The 17,183-nt window shown below is 41.2% G+C and overlaps 1 protein-coding gene across 3 annotated transcripts in view; it reads right to left on the bottom strand.

Annotated features, from left to right (window-relative positions):
• Positions 1-1,011: 1,011 nt before the first annotated feature.
• The window catches only part of NUP160 (nucleoporin 160), a 71,005-nt gene continuing 54,833 nt past the window's right edge, over positions 1,012-17,183 (bottom strand). For all 3 annotated transcript variants that reach the window (XR_012423221.1, XM_005577914.5, XM_074013610.1), the window contains exons 28-36: positions 15,806-15,966; positions 14,953-15,013; positions 11,177-11,287; positions 10,859-10,982; positions 9,126-9,227; positions 7,616-7,757; positions 5,832-5,957; positions 3,130-3,234; positions 1,012-1,975 (exon numbers count right to left, since the gene is read on the bottom strand). Coding sequence is in view for 2 of the 3 variants with exons in the window: in XM_005577914.5 (XP_005577971.1) it covers positions 1,886-1,975; positions 3,130-3,234; positions 5,832-5,957; positions 7,616-7,757; positions 9,126-9,227; positions 10,859-10,982; positions 11,177-11,287; positions 14,953-15,013; positions 15,806-15,966 (1,022 nt within the window). In the remaining variant the exon portion in view is untranslated. The remainder of the gene's footprint in view (positions 1,976-3,129; positions 3,235-5,831; positions 5,958-7,615; positions 7,758-9,125; positions 9,228-10,858; positions 10,983-11,176; positions 11,288-14,952; positions 15,014-15,805; positions 15,967-17,183) is intronic.

Below are 17,183 nucleotides of genomic sequence, written 5' to 3'. Positions count from 1 at the left end.
CTGAGATCATGCCGCTGTACTCCAGCACGGGTAACAAGAGTGAAACTCGGTCTGACAAAAAAAAAAGCAGACTCAAAGCTGTGAGAAAAGTGAAGTGGAAGGATGGGGGTATACTCTGTTCTGGTTGGGACTCAAAATGAGGAAGGTAGAAGACAATGGACAGAAGAGCTGGGCTGGGTTGAGCATGGGTTCTAGGCCTTGAACCTAAACAACAAGCACAGGAAAAGCTGGTCAGCATCTTGTGAACTGCCACCATGGAAACCACTGCATTGATTAGCAACACAAACGGTGTGTGTGTGTGGGAGGGGGGGAGTTTCTGGAATAGGGCTAGTCTCTCACTATTTCTTGCTCTCCAGAGATGGCTACAATAGGGTTTTGTCTCACTGTCGCCCAGGGCTCACTGCAACCCCTACCACCCAGACTCAAGTCATCTTTCCGCCTCTGTAGTAGCTGGGACTACAAGTACGCACCACCACGACCAGCTAATTTTTGTTTTGAAAGATGTGGTTTTGCCATGTTGGTCTTGAACTCCTGATCTCAAGTGATCCGCCTGTCTCAGCTTCCCAAAGTGCTGGGATTATAGGAGTGAGCCACCACGCCTGGCTCTTGATGTTTTCATACTATGGGTTATGATCCATTAGTCACTCATGAAAACATCAGGATACACAGTAGGTGAGGATACAAATTTTGTGAAACTTTTGTTTATATATGTGTATATAGGTCAAAATGTCTTTCTTACTGTCGTTGAAAGCCACAGGTTTAGAGAGCTGGGAGGACAGGCGCTCTCCCAGTCCCTAATTGCACCAAATGCCTCACATTAATCATAGTAGAGCTAAAATGAAAAAAAAGAATCACACACCTCAGCATCTACCAACAACAGCACCACAGAGAAACTCACATTGTTAATTAAAACATATAATGTAAATATGGTATTGAAAGTATAAAAATTAAAGGCTTATGAAAAACTCAAGAAGGGTCAAAAGGCTATACAAGCAAGTAGTATACAGATTGTTTCCTTAAAAGATAAATTTTAATATATAGAATAAAATCCAAGATGATTTTATTATTTTTCACTTTCACAAAACTTGTGAGCATAAATGCTTCTGAATCTGACCAATGAAGTTTATATTTTGGTCCAATACATTATGAGACTAACTTGTATGATCAAGTCCAGCTTGATTATCATAAATCATAGAAGTTAACAATTTACTCTGAGAATCTGTTGTTAATATAGATGATGGATTTCCAATTTTTTCTTAGCTAAGAATTTACTTAACTTTAGCTCAGAACCAGATTCAAAATATTTTCTTTAATTAGCTGGTCATCATTTTAGGCTTAATCTAGGCAAATTATTTAATACTTGATTGAAGATCATACAAAACCTCCAAAATAAATAAGAGTATGCAAAATTATTAGCCTTTGTGTACAATACAGAAAATACATGTCAGTTCTGGACCAAAATAATTGCATTAAAATACAAAAGGTGATAGGGAAGAATTAAAAGATCTGCAGTGACTGCTTTTGGTGGTCAGCTACAACAAGCCAACAACCCTCAGCTATTTTGGAAAGTGAACATGGGTCTTAATTTGCAGATAATGAATGTCTTCGGTAGTTTAAAAAAATATAAACTCTAAAAAAGCTTGTGGATCATATACAAAAGCAGCTATTTGAGACCAAGGTTCAACACCAGAAATTGTGTTAGCACCACCAGCAAGCACAGGGTCCTCTGACTCTTCCGCCCTCCTATCTTGTGCAGAATGCAGACTTGAATGTTGTACACATCATTTAGAGTTACAAAAATTGGCCTTGAGTACAGGGTTCCTGTAGGGTAGTCTTAAGCCCTAAGAGGCACCAAGCGGTTACAAAGGCTAGGTAACAATCCAGATCACAAGGTCCGACGATATAATAAATCCCGTGTTGCCTTATCAACTTTTTGCTGGTAGTCCTCCAATTTGTCAAGTATCTTCTGGGACAGCTATAAGAGAAAAGAAGGAAAACATTACAGAACAGCTCAACAATGGAAAAAGATTGAAGTTATTAATCACTTTGACTTCAACAAACAGATTCCACCTTATAAAGATGTTAGCCACTCTGCTTCATAAAATCACCATTTGGTATAGGATTCTCCTCTGTGACCCTACTGATAAAACTAGGCCTCTCTGTTACATACAACATTTCAATCTCATTTTCTGAATGAATTTTCTAAGTATGGAAATTATACCAGTATTTCTAATAAAGGATCACTAGCTCTTTTCTTAGAACCAGAGGTACTGCATCTGATGTAACTAGTTATTAGCTGCCAAGTGAAATAGAGAACTAATATTTTAGATAGGCTCAGGAGGCACTCTATCTCACTGGTAAACAAAATAAGCCATCACTATAATGACTCTGAGCAAAGGAAACACTATTGTTTTTTATGTTAAGGCAAGCAGAGCAAATATATGACTCCTGAGAAATGTTGTTATATATGCCAACTTCCCTCAGGACAGTGATAATTTATCACACTGTATTTCTTTCTTTTTTGGGGGGTCGGGGAAATGGAGTCTCACTCTGCCGTCCAGGCTGGAGTGCAGTGGTGCAATCTCGGCTCACTGGAACATCCGCCTCCCAGGTTCAAGCGATTCTCCTGCCTCAGTCTCCCGAGTAGCTGGGATTACAGGCTCCCGCCACCATGTCCGGCTAATTTTTGTATATTTAGTAGAAACGGGGTTCCACCATGTTGGCAAAGCTGGTCTCGAACTCCTGACCTCTCAGGTGATCTGCCTGTCTCAGCCTCCCAAAGTGCTGGGATTATAGGTGTGAGCCACCGTGTCCGGCCTATCACACTGTATTTCAAGTACCTGTTTACCCTGTAGGGTCTGCCCTACCAAACTAAACCCTTGAAAGGATGGACCGACTGCTTGCCATTTGTCTCTGTATAATTAACACTTACACAGTTCCTCATTACGTTTTCTCGACCCTATTGCTTAGATCCTTTGCCTTATCTATAAAGGGATTGGGCAGTTTGCTAAGGGACAAAACTAGGCTTTTGCCCTCCCTTTCTAATCCCAGAGAATTGAAGATCAAGCTGGAAGGTGTAACTGCTGTGCAGGGGCTTACAGAAGACATCTCATGAAAGGGCTGACTTACTGCGATGTTGTGACTGTTGGCACTGTTCTCCCCCAGAGCCTGGAGAAGCTGATCAATAGAGGAGTATGGAAGCCACACCATTGGGGCTGTTGCGGACAGTGGAAACTAAAAGGAAAATGTTTATTTGAAAACAGTCTGCAAAGTGTACCATTTCTTCTGGGTAGTTGCTTTCATAGGACTCTGTAGAATAAAATGTCCTTTTTTTTTTTTTTTTGAGACGGTCTCGCTCTGTCGCTCAGGCTGAGTGCAGTGGCACGATCTCAGCTCACTGCAACATCCGCCTCCTGGGCTCAAGCGATTCTTGTGCCTCAGCCTCCCCCGAGTAGCTGGACTACAGATGTGCACCAGCATGCCTAATGTTTTTATTTTTATTTTTAGTAGAGATGGGGTTTCACCATGTTGGCCAGGCTGGTCTCGAACTCCTGGCCTCAAGTGATCCACCTGCCTTGGCCTCCCAAAGTGAGCCACTGCGCCTGGCCAAATAAAATGCTTTTTTTTTCCCCACAAGAAACTGTGTGTATACATGTGCACGCACACAATGGGAACCCTCTTTTCTCCAATTGGGAAACTTGTCATTTTTTTGGTTAAATTAAATGTATTTAAAAATTCTTGTCAGTTGGGCCTGTAATCCCAGCGTTTTGGGAGGCCAAGGTGGGCGGATCACAAGGTCAGGAGTTCGAGACCAGCCTAGCCAATATGGTGAAACCCCATCCCTACTAAAAATACAAAAATTAGCTGGGTGCGATGGCAGGCACTTGTAGTCCCAGCTACTCGGGAGGCTGAGGCTGAAGAATTGCTTGAACCCGGTAGATGGAGGTTGCAGTGAGCCGAGATCGTGCCACTGCACTCAAGCCTGGGTGACAGAGCGAGACTCCATCTTGGAAAAAACATAAAAATTAAAAAAAATAATAATAATTTCATGTCAACTTTCTCTTTTTTTGAGACAGGGTCTCACTCTGTCACTCAGGCTGGAGTGTAGTGGCATGATCACAGCTCACTGTACCCTCAACCTCCAGGGCTTATGTGATCTTCCCACCTCAGCTTCCCACATAGCTGGGACTACAGGCATGCACCACCGTGACCAGCTAATTTTTTTCTATTTTTTGTAGATATCGGTTCTATGTTGCCAAGGCTGGTCTTGAACCCCTAGGTTTAAATGATCCTCCCACCTTGACCTCCCAAAGTGCTAGGATTACAGGTGTGAGCTGTTGCACCTGGCTGATTTCATGAGGGTTGAAGCTGTAGTTAACTACACCTATTTAGACCTGGCTCTTCTATTATATTTACCATCTGTGTGAGCCTGTGATAACTTAACCTCTAAGCCTGTTCCCTCATGGGTTAAAAAATATAAAATTAAAACATCCCTCATAAGGCTGCTATAAGGATTAAATAAGAAAATGCTTGTAGAGACTTAACACAGTCCCTGCATACACACAATACCATTTTGTTTACCTCTCTCCACTGAATCCTAATGCCATATTATTTTGATAAAGATGAAATTCCTATTTTATAAACAGGAGACTAGAGACTCCTAGAGTGTCAATATTTAGTTGTATAACTACAGATAGTAATGGTTAAATACACTAATATATAATTCAATTTACTCTCAGATTCTCACCTTACATAGCATGGTAATAAAAGGAAATGCCTAGGCCGGGCGTGGTGGCTCCTGTGGGTAATTCCAGCACTTTGGGAGCCCGAGGGGGATAGATAACTTCCGGTTAGGAGTTCCGAGACGAGCCTGGCCAACATGGTGAAACCCTGTCTCTACTAAAAATATTAAAAAGTTAGCTGGATGTGGTGGCAGGTGCCTGTAATCTCAGCTACTCAGGAGGCTAAGGCAGGAGAATCACTTGAACCCAGGAGACGGAGGCTGCAGTGAGCTAGTAAGCGGAGGTTGCACCACTGCACTCCAGCTTGGGGGCTGGGCAAGACTCGGCTAAAAAAAAAAAATATATATATCTATCTATATCTATGTCTATCTATCTATATATATCTATATATACAACTATACAGATGTTCCTCAACTTATGATGGGTTTGTTTTCCAATAAACCCATTATCAGTTGAAAATATCATAGGTTGAAAATGCACCTAACCTAATGAACATCACAGCTTAGCCTATAGCCTACTTAACCATGCTCAGCATGCTTAACATTGACCTATAAAGTTGGGCAAAATCATCTAACAGAAAGCCTACTTTATAATACACTGTTGAATATCTTGTGTAACTTATTGAATACTGTACTGCAAGTGAAAAACTGAACAGTTGTATGAGTATTTTGTTTATTTATTTATTTATTTATTTTTGAGACAGTCTCGCTCTGTTGCCCAGGCTGGAGTGCAGTGGTGTGATCTCTGCTCACTGCAACCTCTGCCTCCCAGGTTTAAGTGATTCTCCTGCCTCGGCCTCCTGAGTAGCTGGGATTACAAGTGTACACTACCGCGTCTGGCTAATTTTTGTATTTTTAGTAGAGACGGGGCTTCACCATGTTGGCCAGGCTGGTTTCGAACTCCTGACCTCAGGCATCTGTCCGCCTCGGCCTCCCAAAGTGCTGGGATTATAGGCGTGAGTCACTGTGCCCAGCCATGAGTATTTTAAAGTATGGTTTCTCATAAACGTTCATCACTTTCAAACCATTGTAAAGTTGAAAAATCATAAGTCAAACCATTGTAAATTGGGGACCATTTGTATATGCCTACCTCAATTCCGAAGTATTGATGTCCTTTACCCAATACAGCATCCACATATTCTGACACCAAATCCACAGCTTCTTCTAAAAGGTCATAGTTTAAGTATAAACGAAGTAATTCAGCAGCGTCAACCTTCTGTGAAAAGTCGGTGATTAAGAATTTTTAGTACTGACCAAAGAACGCTGAGTGGCTGATTCCCTAACATTTGTATTTCTCAACATAATTAAACCAGTGGCTTGGTTTACTCATCTATATCTTAGGATAAGAGCTGATAACAAATCTGGGGAGTTAGGAAAAAAAAAAAGCTGAATTCCTAAGAGCCGTTACTTTTAGGCAGTTTGGGAGGCCCTATCTGTTAAATAGCCTTCTTCCCCTGTTTTATGACCTAAGACATACTTTAACTTCTTTCCACTTCAGCTTCCACAGTTGTAAAGTCAATAAACTTTTCCTGAATACTAAAGTGACAATATATTCACATAATAAGAAATATATGAATGACAAACGCAAAATAAGTTCAAAGAATCACCAACTTTAAATCTGAAGTCTCTATTTGGAAGAGCTCTATTAATTAAGTATGCTTTCTATATTCTGATTTGATCACAATCTTACCTTTACCATCTTAGCTGCCTTCCCTATTTTCTTATTTATTTATTTATTTATTTATTTATTTATTTCGAGACAGAGTCTGTCGCCCAGGCTGGAGGACAGTGGTGCAACCTCAGATCACTGTAACCTCCACCTCTGGAGTAGCTGAGATTACAGGCACGCACCATCACACCCAGCTAATTTTTGTATTTTTAGTGGAGATGGGGTTTCACCATGTTGGCCAGGCTGGTCTCGAACTCCTGACCTCAGGTGATCTGCCTGCCTTGGCCTCCCAAAGTGCTGGGTTTACAGGTGTGAATCACCGCGCCCGGCCTCCTTTCTACCTTAAAAAAAAAAAACTTTCCTGATTTTAACCTTTAGATTTTCTCTTTCCTTACCCTACTCAAGGTGGTTCAGATGCAGAAGTTCCCAAACTTTAGCATGCATCAAAATCAAATTAGGAGCTTCTTAAAACATAGATTTCTGGCTCCTAGCCTGAGATAATCTGATTATATAAATCTAGGATGAGGAATCTGTACTTTGAAGAAGCCTGCCATTTGAATAATTCTGATGCAGACAGTCTAAGAACCTGTGTTTGATTTTTAATAGTCAGGTGAAACAGTGGGAGTGGAGAAGGAACCAATTGGAAACTGGTTGTGCTCAATTAGTTGTGAACACCACTGCACTCAGACCAGCCATACTGTTACATTATTTGAAAAGTACTCCACCCATTCCTGTGGGTTTTTTGAGGTATGAATAGTAAATCCTGTGTCATGCATATGCTCATTGTTCTAAATATAAACTCACTGTTCAGTGAATATAATAGTAGTCATTAACCTAATTACTAACCTATGAAACTTCAAATCTAAATACACAGTAGTACTGTGGAAATGAACCTGAATTGTTCTTATGGTTTTAGCTATGATGAAAAGCTTCTCAAAGTACATAAGTCAATATGTTCCCATAAGTTATCACCCCATCTTTTTCTTTTTCTTTATATATTTTTAAATTTAAATAGAGATGGGGTTTCCCTATGTTGCCTGAGCTGGTCTCAAACTCCTGGGCTCAAGCCACCCTCCCCTGTTGGCCTCCCAATGTGTGGGCATGACAGGTATGAGCCATGGCAGTCATATTTTTAATCATCTCATGAAATTATCCAGAATGACAAAGAGTGGGTTCTTACTCTGTACAAGTTATAATCCACTTACCTTGTAACTGTTTATAAGCCAATTAGGTAGAGGCACTCCATGAGACAAGAGCTTGTTGATTACACAGTGGTGATACAAGTTATTCTGGACTTTGTACCTTTCCAGGTAAGTTGATAATAGTCGCCATGCTTCATCTGTAGCACTTGAAAAAACCAAAAATGACTAATGAGTTTCAGATTCTTAATAGCTATTTTGAGTACCATTCAAAGCATGTATTTACTAGGAAAACTTTGTTTTGAGACAGGGTCTTGCTCTGTCACCCAGGCTGGAGTGCAGGGGTGTGATCTCAGCTCACTGCAGCCTCTGCCCCAGATTCTCCCATTTTAGCTTCCTAAATAGATGGGAATACAGGCATGCACCACTATGCCTGGCTAATCTTGTTTATGTTTTGTAGAGACAAGGACTTGCTATGTTGTCCACGCTGATATTAAACTCCTGAGCTAAAGTGATCTGTAAGTGTTGGGATTACAGGCAGGAGTCACCATGCCCAGCCTTACAAGGAAAGCTTTAGACATTCACGACTGAATAATATAGCTAAATGGGAACAAATATTATTCGGGCTAATGTGACTTAGGCGATAGTACTAGAAACTAAATGTCTTGGGTTCATATATTCCTCTCCCACTAACGTATTTAGTATGTAGTAAACAAAAGTATTTAGTAAACAAACGTATTTGTTTGGCTATTAATACATAATTCATTTAACTCCTTTGTTTCTGCATTTATGAAACAAGAAAGTGGTTCAGAACACTGGTTCGCAAACCTGATCAAGCATTAGAATCATGCAGAAGTTCTAACTTAGAAGACTAGGGTGATTTCTCATAATACGTATTTTAATCAGTTATTCTGATGTGCTAATTTAGGGGTTGAAAACTAATGTCAGAGAACTTCCAAATTCTAAAATGCTATCACTCTAAAGTGCTAAGCTGTATAATACCAAGTGCAAATGCAGTTCAGAAAGGGAAGCTTACTGAGGGTTAGGGATGTTAGAGAAGGTTTCTGAAGAAGCTGAAGTACATTTACGTGGACACTAAGTGGGTGCACTGGGGAAGTATACGAACAGAGGAGATCTGAAGAAGGTATGGTGGATGATGGGGGCTGATGGGTGACAGACTGCTGAACAGCAGCTGGAGACAAGCTATAAGAAGACACTGTGACGACACCATGCAGTGACTGCTCAATGGAAGTAATGGGAGAAAAAAGGAGGATAATACTCTGAAACCAAGTAAATACAGATTTTTGCGTGTAAGATTACCCTTTCCTGATATGATACAATAAGTCTTTGAGGAGGGGGTTATGGAGGAGACATTTCATAGGCAAAGACATCCTAGTTTGGACAATAAATGACATGATGTCACCTTAATTATAAACTTTACAGCCCCTACAAAAACTTAGCCAAAAAGAAAGAAAAAAGTGAAATGATCTATGTAGGACAATTTAATCAGAGAAAGACAGTTACAGCTTTGAGAAAGGCAGAACCACCCAGAGTTGGATGAACACCAGGGCTGTACCTTGACTCCTTAGTAGTGATGACAGATGAGAGCTGATTGGCTGCTAGCCAGGCCCAGGCTTCTGCTTGTGCTGCCTCTCCTCCAAATTGCAATTTGATGCATCTGAAATGAAAATAGTTCCACACTTGAAAACTGAACGCTGAAACGTACCACTTTAATTTGATACTAAAACTAGAGAGATAAGATGAAAACTTCATCTCTAGTATTTTGCTGAATTCACTACTGGAATATTGAATCATCTCTTCCTCAAGTCACACTACTGGATACCTACAAGGACATCAGTAAGCATTAAGAGACAATTTACTTCCAAGATAAAATTAATGATGAAAAATTCTTTTCTTTTTTTTTTTGAGATGGAGTCTCACTCTGTCACCCAGGCTGGAGTGCAGTGGCGCAATCTCGGCTTACTGCAACCTCTGCCTCCCAGGTTCAAGTGATTCTCCTACCTCAGCCTTCCGAATAGTTGAGACTATAGGCGCATGCCACCATGCCTGGCTAATTTTTTGTATATTTAGTAGAGATGGGGTTGCACCATGTTAGCCAAGATGCTCTTGATCTCCTGACCTCGTGATCTGCCCGCCTTGGCTTCCCAAAGTGCTGGGATAACAGGCATGAGCCACCGCACCTAGCCTCTTTTTTTTTTTTTTTTAATTAAGATGGAGTCTCACTCTGTTGCCCAGGCTGGAGTGAAGTGGTGCAATCTCAACTCACTGTATCCTCCGTCTCCCGGACTCAAGCGATTCTCCTGCCTCAGCCTCCCAAGTAACTGGGATTACAGGCACGCACCACCTCTCCTGGTTAATTTTTGTATTTTTAGTAGAGATGGGGTTTCGTCATGTTGGCCAGGCAGGTCTCGAACTCCTGACCTCAAGTGATCTGCCCACCTTGGCCTCCCAACGTGCTGACGTTACAGGTGTACACCACTGCACCCAGCTGAAAAATTCTGAAAGTTCAAAATATTTCTAATTCACAAACTTTTTTTTTTTTTTTTTGAAACAGAGTCTCGCTTTGTTGCCCAGGCTCGAGTGCAGAGACGCGATCTCAGCTCACTGCAACCTCCGCCTCCCAAGTTCAAGCGATTCTTGTGCCTCAGCCTCTTGAGAGGCTGAAATTACTGTTGTGTGCCACCATACCTGGCTAATTTTTGTATTTTTAGTACAGACAGGGTTTTACCATGTTGGCCAGGCTGGTCTCAAGTGATCCACCCACCTCAGCCTCACAAAGTATTAGGATTACTGATGTGAGCCACAGTGCCTGGCCAAGAAATTCTTCTTTTTTTCTTTTTTTCTTCCTGAGATGCAGTCTCGCTCTGTCACCCAGACTGGAGAGCAATGGCGTGATCTTGGCTTACTACAACCTCCGCCTCCCATGTTCAAGCGATTCTCCTGCCTCAGCCTCCCAAGTAGCTGGGATCACAGGCGCCCACCACTGCGCCCTGCTAATTTTTTGTATTTTTAGTAGGTACGGGGTTTCGCCATGTTGGCCAGGCTGGTCTCAAACTCCTGACCTCAGGTGATCTGCCTGCCTCTGCCTCCCAGTGCTGGGATTACAGGCATGGGCCACGGCGCCCGGCTGAAATTCTTTTTAAGAATGCTTGGATGGATTAAACAAAACACTTCTTCAAACCACAAATGGTATACAGGCTACTTGGCTTATGACGACTGCTTCACACTAAGCAAGAGGATAATATATTTGCATTATAAAAGACTATAAAAAGATAATTTTATACATACTTGAAGGCAAGTCCTTCAAAGACTGGTGTTAAGGGAAGCTTAAAAGTCTGACAGAGTGATATGGCAGTGTCAAAGAGGCCCGCCTGAACCAAGAGAGTGACCATCTCCTCTGCTGATGAACTTCCTGTGAAAATGGAAAAAGATTATTTTGTGTAGCCAAGGCAGACACAAATGAAACCAAAGATTTTGCTTTGTTGATGAGTATCTCTGAGTAACAACCCATGCTTTATACCCATCTAGCATGCTACATACACTGCCTTGACCTAAAATGTGCTCTTAGTGCTGACAAGTCAGAGGCTTTAACTCTTGAATTCCTACCGGCAACTGCAACCGCTGATGGATCATGCTGAGCCAAAGTGAGGCGGATACGAGCCAAGGAACACTCTTTCTCCAGATCTTCCAGTTCCAGGATTTCAATTTGTCGATTTGCTATACATCAAAGAAAAATATTTTGAACTCCCAAAATACAAAGAAGTATCCACTAGATTAACTCAGCCTGTCAATTTCCACTGAACATTAAATAACATTCAATCTAATTTCCAAATGCATGAAGGAAGGAGAAAACAGGGAACTAAATAAACGCTAACTTAAACAAATTATGCAATATCCCATGTCAAATCAAAGTATTTTAACAAATGCAGCTGAGAAGGTGCTTACAAGGTACTACATGTAATTTCATTTAACTCTTTAAACTTTTTTTTTTTTTTTTAAGAAAACAAATCTCTCTCTGTCACCCAGGCCGGAGTGCAGTGGCATGATCTTGGCTCGCTGCAACCTCTGCCTCTTGGGTTCATGTGATTCTCCTGCCTCAGCCTTCCAAGTAGCTGGGATTACAGGCGGGCACCACCATGCCCAGCTAAGTTTTGTATTTTTAGTAGACATGGAGTTTCACCATGTTGGCCAGGCTGTTTTTAAACTCCTGACCTCAGGTGATCCAGCCACCTCAGCCACCCCAGCCACCCAATGTGCTGGGATTACAGGCATGAGCCACTATGCCTGGCCTAAAAAAAACATTTTTCTTTTCTTTTTTTTTTTTAAGATGGAGTCTCGCTTTGTTGCCAGGCTGGAGTGCAGTGGCACGATCTTGGCTCACTGTAATCTCCACTTCCCGGGTTCAAGCAATTCCCCCGCCTCAGCCTCCTGAGTAGATGGGACGACAGGTGTGCACCAAGAAGTCTGGCTAATTTTTTGTATTTTAGTAGAGACAGGGTTTCACCATGTTGGCCAGGATGGTCTCGATCTCCTGACCTTGTGATCCATCTGCCTTGGCCTCCCAAAGTGCTGGGATTACAGATGTGAGCCACCATGCCTGGCCAAAAGAATTTTCTTCTACAGGGTCTTGCTATAGTTGCCCAGGCTGGTCTTAAACTCCTGAGCTCAAACAATCTTCCTACCTTGGCCTCCCAAAATGCTGGGATTACAAGGCGTGAGCCACTGCACCTGGCCTCATTTAACCATTATAATTGTGAAATACTGTCTGTCATCTCTATCAGTAAGAAAGAAATATGACCAAACTGTGAGAGGCAGAATTAAAACCAGGTGTGTCCAAATCTAGAGCCTTGGCTGTTTATGGAAGGATGTCATGCCTCTGTGGTAATAGCAAAAGAACCTGATAAAAAAAACTTGGAACTAAGCTAATTTAAATACAGCATACAAGAAAAAACCACACTCTTATTTAAGCATTTTCATTTCTCTTACTGTTGTACAACATTTTAGAAGTGCTACCAGACAACCTTTAGCAGATTAGAATGCTGAAAATAAACTAAAAAGAAGGAACTTTACAATATTTTTACAGCAATGTCATTATTGTATATAATATATATAGTATATAACAATGTTACTACTATATGTAGTATATAACAGTGTAACTATATATGTTACAATATAACTACTGTCTAAATTACATGTATAGTTGACCCCTGAACAATGCAGGGGTTAGGGATGCTGACTCCTGAGCAGTTGAAACTCTGCATATAACGTTTCATTACCCAAAAACTTAGCTACTAATAGCTGACTACTGACCAGAAGCCTTACTGACAACCTAAACAGTCAATTCACACATATTTTGTATTTTATATAATATACTATCCTTTTTTTTTTTTTTTTTTTTTGAGACAGAGTTTCACCCTTGTTGCCCAGGCTAGAGTGCAATGGCACAATCTCGGCTCACTGCAACCTCTGCCTCCTGGGTACAAGTGATTCTCCTGCCTCAGCCTCCCAAGTAGCTGGGATTACAGGCATGCGCCACCACGCCCAACTAATTTTTTATTTTTAGTAGAGACAGGGTTTCTCCATGTTGGTCACGCTGGTCTCGAACTCCCAACCTCAGGTGATCCGTCTGCCTCGGCCTCCCAATGTGCTGGGATTATAGGCATGAGCCACCATGCCTGGCCTATATACCGTACTCTTGGTTGTGGTTGTTTTGAGACGGAGTCTTGCTCTTGTTGCCTAGGCTGGAGTGCAGTGGCGTGATCTCGGCTCACCGCGACCTAAGTCTCCCGAATTCAAGCAATTCTACTGCCTCAGCCTCCTGAGTAACTGGGATTACAGGCACCCGCCACCACGCCTGGCTAATTTTTTGTAGTTTTAGTAGACACAGGGTTTCATCATTGCTGACCAGGCTGGTCTTGAACTCCTGACCCCAGGTGATCCGCCCGCCTCAGCCTCCCAAAGTGCAGGGATTACAGGCATGAGCCACCGCACCTGGCCTATACTGTACTCTTAAAAGAAAATGTTATTAAGAAAATCATAGGGAAGGCAGGCACAGTGGCTCATGCCTGTAGTCCCAGCACTATGGGAGTCCGAGGTACGAGGATTGCTTGAGTCCAGGAGTTTGAGGCTGCAGTAAGCCATGATTGTGCCACTGCGTTGCAGCCTAGGTAACAGAGTGATACCCTGTTTCAAAAACAAAAACAAAAGCAAAAGCAAACAAACATGTTTAGGCAAATGTCGTTTCCCCTCAGTGATTTTCCTTAATAGTGTCTGGGAACTCATCTGCTGCTTCTTGGTCAGCAGAAGCTGCTTCTCCTGTATCTTGACATTTTAAAAGCTGTATCTCTTTCTTAAATTGTCAAACCATTCTTTGCTGGCATTAAATTCTCCAGCTTTAATCTTTTACCTTCCTTTTGCTTTAAGTTGTTGTGTAATAACTTGTTTTGAAAATCATGTTAGAGTCTATAGGTATGCCTTTTTTATATCAATACTGTACTCACATAAAAGCTGGATTTTCAACATGAGATAAAAACGTATTTTGCAAAAAGTACAAGGTTTTTGTACCTACTGGCGAAGCTGAAGCAATAGCTTCACAAATTTTCTCTTCTTTTTTTTTTTTTCACAACGTTCCTTACACTGGATTCATTTTTCTTGAAATGGCAGGCAACCTCAGCTGCCAGCCTCAATCTACAGTAGATATCAAGCAGTTCAACTCTTTCTTGTCATGTTATGACTTTTTTCTGCTCCTTGGGAGCACTTCCAGCATCACTACTGACACTTCATATGAGTCCCACTAAACGTGATTTTTTTTGAGGCGGAGTCTCACTCTGTCGTCCAGGCTGGAATGCAGTGGCACAATCTCAGCTCATTGCAATCTCCACTTCCTGGGTTCAAGCGATTCTCCTGCCTCAGCCTCCTGAGTAGCGGGAATTACAGGTGAGGGCCACTACTGCCCAGCTAATTTTTGTATTTTTAGTAGAGAAGGGGTTTCGCTACGTTGACCAGGCTGGTCTTGAACACCTGACCTCAGGTGATCCACCTGCCTCGGCCTCCCAAGGCGCTGGGATTATAGGTCTGAGCCACCACACCTGGCTTCCTTAACTTTTTCAGTATTTCTAGGCTATGTGGTTCAATTGGGAGTTTTTTCAAATTGTGACAAATCTCCAGAAAAAGAATCCAGTATACTTATTGAAAACGAGAATCTGTATGATAGATGCCTGCAGTTAAAACCTGTGTTTTACAAGGGCAACTGTTACTATTATAACATTTATATATTACTACTATATGTAACTTATTTAACTACATATTTCTATCATAATATAACTAACAATAACAATATTACTACTGTCTAGCAAAGAACCAGTGTGAGACTCCTGACTCACTGGGGGCAGCTGTGCATTCTCCATCATGATTCCTCTTAGGGGATGCTCCAGGGCGATCATACTGATAAAACAAAAGAAGCAATTTAGCTGTGAAAATCAGTATTTTATTTTGATATCATTAATTGTGATTCAGAGCTTTTATGCTTAAATTCTCTCAATGGAAATTATTTTTATTTCAACCAGCAGAGTTCTTACAGAGGTACTGTAACTATGAGACAAAGAAAGAAGTTCTTTGCCAAGTTGTTAACTTATCCATAACATATTACTGAGTCCAAGGACAGGGATTTTGATCTCCATGTAAATCAACTAATTTTTCTTGGTTCCAGAGTTATATGTAACAGAAACAGTTGCATGTATCTGACCCATCAGTATGATAGGAAGAACTCAAAGTGTGTGTCCTTTAAAACAGTAACTGTAGACTGCATTAACAAACACAATAGAAATAAAAGCAGCTACCATTTACTGAGCACATTTTCTAGGCCAGGCACTGTACTGTCCTAAGCAATTGACTTGAATTATCTCATTAATACCCAAACAATCCTATAAAGTAGGTATTATCCATATTTTATGCCAGAGAATAACTGAACAACAAAAGATTAAGTAACTTGTCTGAATTGGGTCAGGTCTGTCTAACTCCAAAACCACTCTGCGATATTTCTTCCTACAATAATTCTGAACTTGAGAACTGAAGGGGTAGTAATATATAACAACTGAATTGTAAACATAGGTTTTTTTCACAAATATCTCAGTAGAAATTGTAAATCAAATCAAGCAAAATGACATAATAGTTTTAAAAGGACCAAAACAAGTAGATTTAATGACCCCAAAATTCCAGGATGAAACGTTTTCATACCACTGCACCAGACGCTGGCTGCACAATCCACGCATATTCTGGACGAATAAGTCGTAAACAATTGAGAGCAGCCAGATAACAGTTGCCTTGTTTCTCAAGTCCCCGGAGAGTTCGAACTTCTCTGCCAAGACGCATTCCATACTCAAACATCACTGTGCCAGCTATGAGGAGATAATAAATCAGACTTTAGAACTTCCAAAAAAAATTTTTTTTTGAGACAGAGTCTTGCTCTGTCGCCTAGGCTGGAGTGCAATGGCGTGATCTCAGCTCACTGCAACCTCCGCCTTCCGGATTCAAGCGATTCTCCTGCCCCAGCCTCCTGAGTAACTGGGATTATAGGCACACGAGTACCACACCCAGCTAATTTTTGTATTTTTAGGACAGAGTTTAGTAGAGAGTTTCACCATGTTGGTCTCGAATTCATGGCCTCGTGATCTGCCCACCTAGGCCTCCCAAAGCGCTGGGATTACAGGTGTGAGCCACAACGCCTGGCCTTCCAAAATTTGTTTCTCTAGAGATACGCAGAGAGAATGCTATCCCTAATCAAATGTTAAAATTTAAAACAAAATTGGGTTTGATGTAACCCCAGCCCCCTGAAAAAAATCACATGTTGGTGAGGATGTGGAGAAACTGGAACCCTTGTGCACTCTTGCTGGGAATGTCAAATGGTATAGCTGCTATGGAAAACAGTATGGCAGTTCCTCAAAAAATTAAAAGTGAAATTATCATATCATCCAGTAATTCCACTTTTGGGTATATACCCCAAAGAATGAAAAGAAGGGTCTCAAAGAGATAGTTTTACACCCATGTTCATAGCAGCATTATCCACAAAAGCCAAAGGTGAAAGCAATCCAAGTGTCCATTGATGAACAAAATCTGACATATAAATATAATAGAAAATCACTTAATTATCTTTAAGATATCTGTTTTTTTTTTTGAGACGGAGTTTTGTTCTTGTTGCCAAAGGTGGCATGCAATGGTACAGTCTCAGCTCACTGCAACCTCTGCTTCCTGGGTTCAAGTGAATCTCCTGCCTAAGCCTCCCAAGTAGCCAGGATTACAGAAGCCCACCACCAAACCCAGCTAATTTTTAAAGACATCTTTAAAGAAGAAAATTCTGATGCCACTACAAGGATGAACCTTGAAGACATTATGCTAGGTGAAATAAGACAGTCACAAAAAGACACATACTATTATGATTCAAGTAGCCAAATTCATACAGATGGGAGGTAAAATGGTGGTTGCCAGGGGATCGGGGTTGGGAGGAACAAGGAGTAGTTGTTTAGTGGGTATAGAGCTTCAGTTTTGCAAGATGAAAAGTGTTCTGGAGATGGGTTACAGAATATTGTGAATGCACTTAACACTCCTGAACTGTACA

This window comes from Macaca fascicularis, chromosome 14 (genome assembly GCF_037993035.2).
Source record: "Macaca fascicularis isolate 582-1 chromosome 14, T2T-MFA8v1.1".
Taxonomy (NCBI): Eukaryota; Metazoa; Chordata; class Mammalia; order Primates; family Cercopithecidae; genus Macaca; species Macaca fascicularis.
The sequence above is the reverse complement of the archived record's forward strand: the minus strand, read 5'-3'. Positions and strand labels throughout refer to the sequence as shown.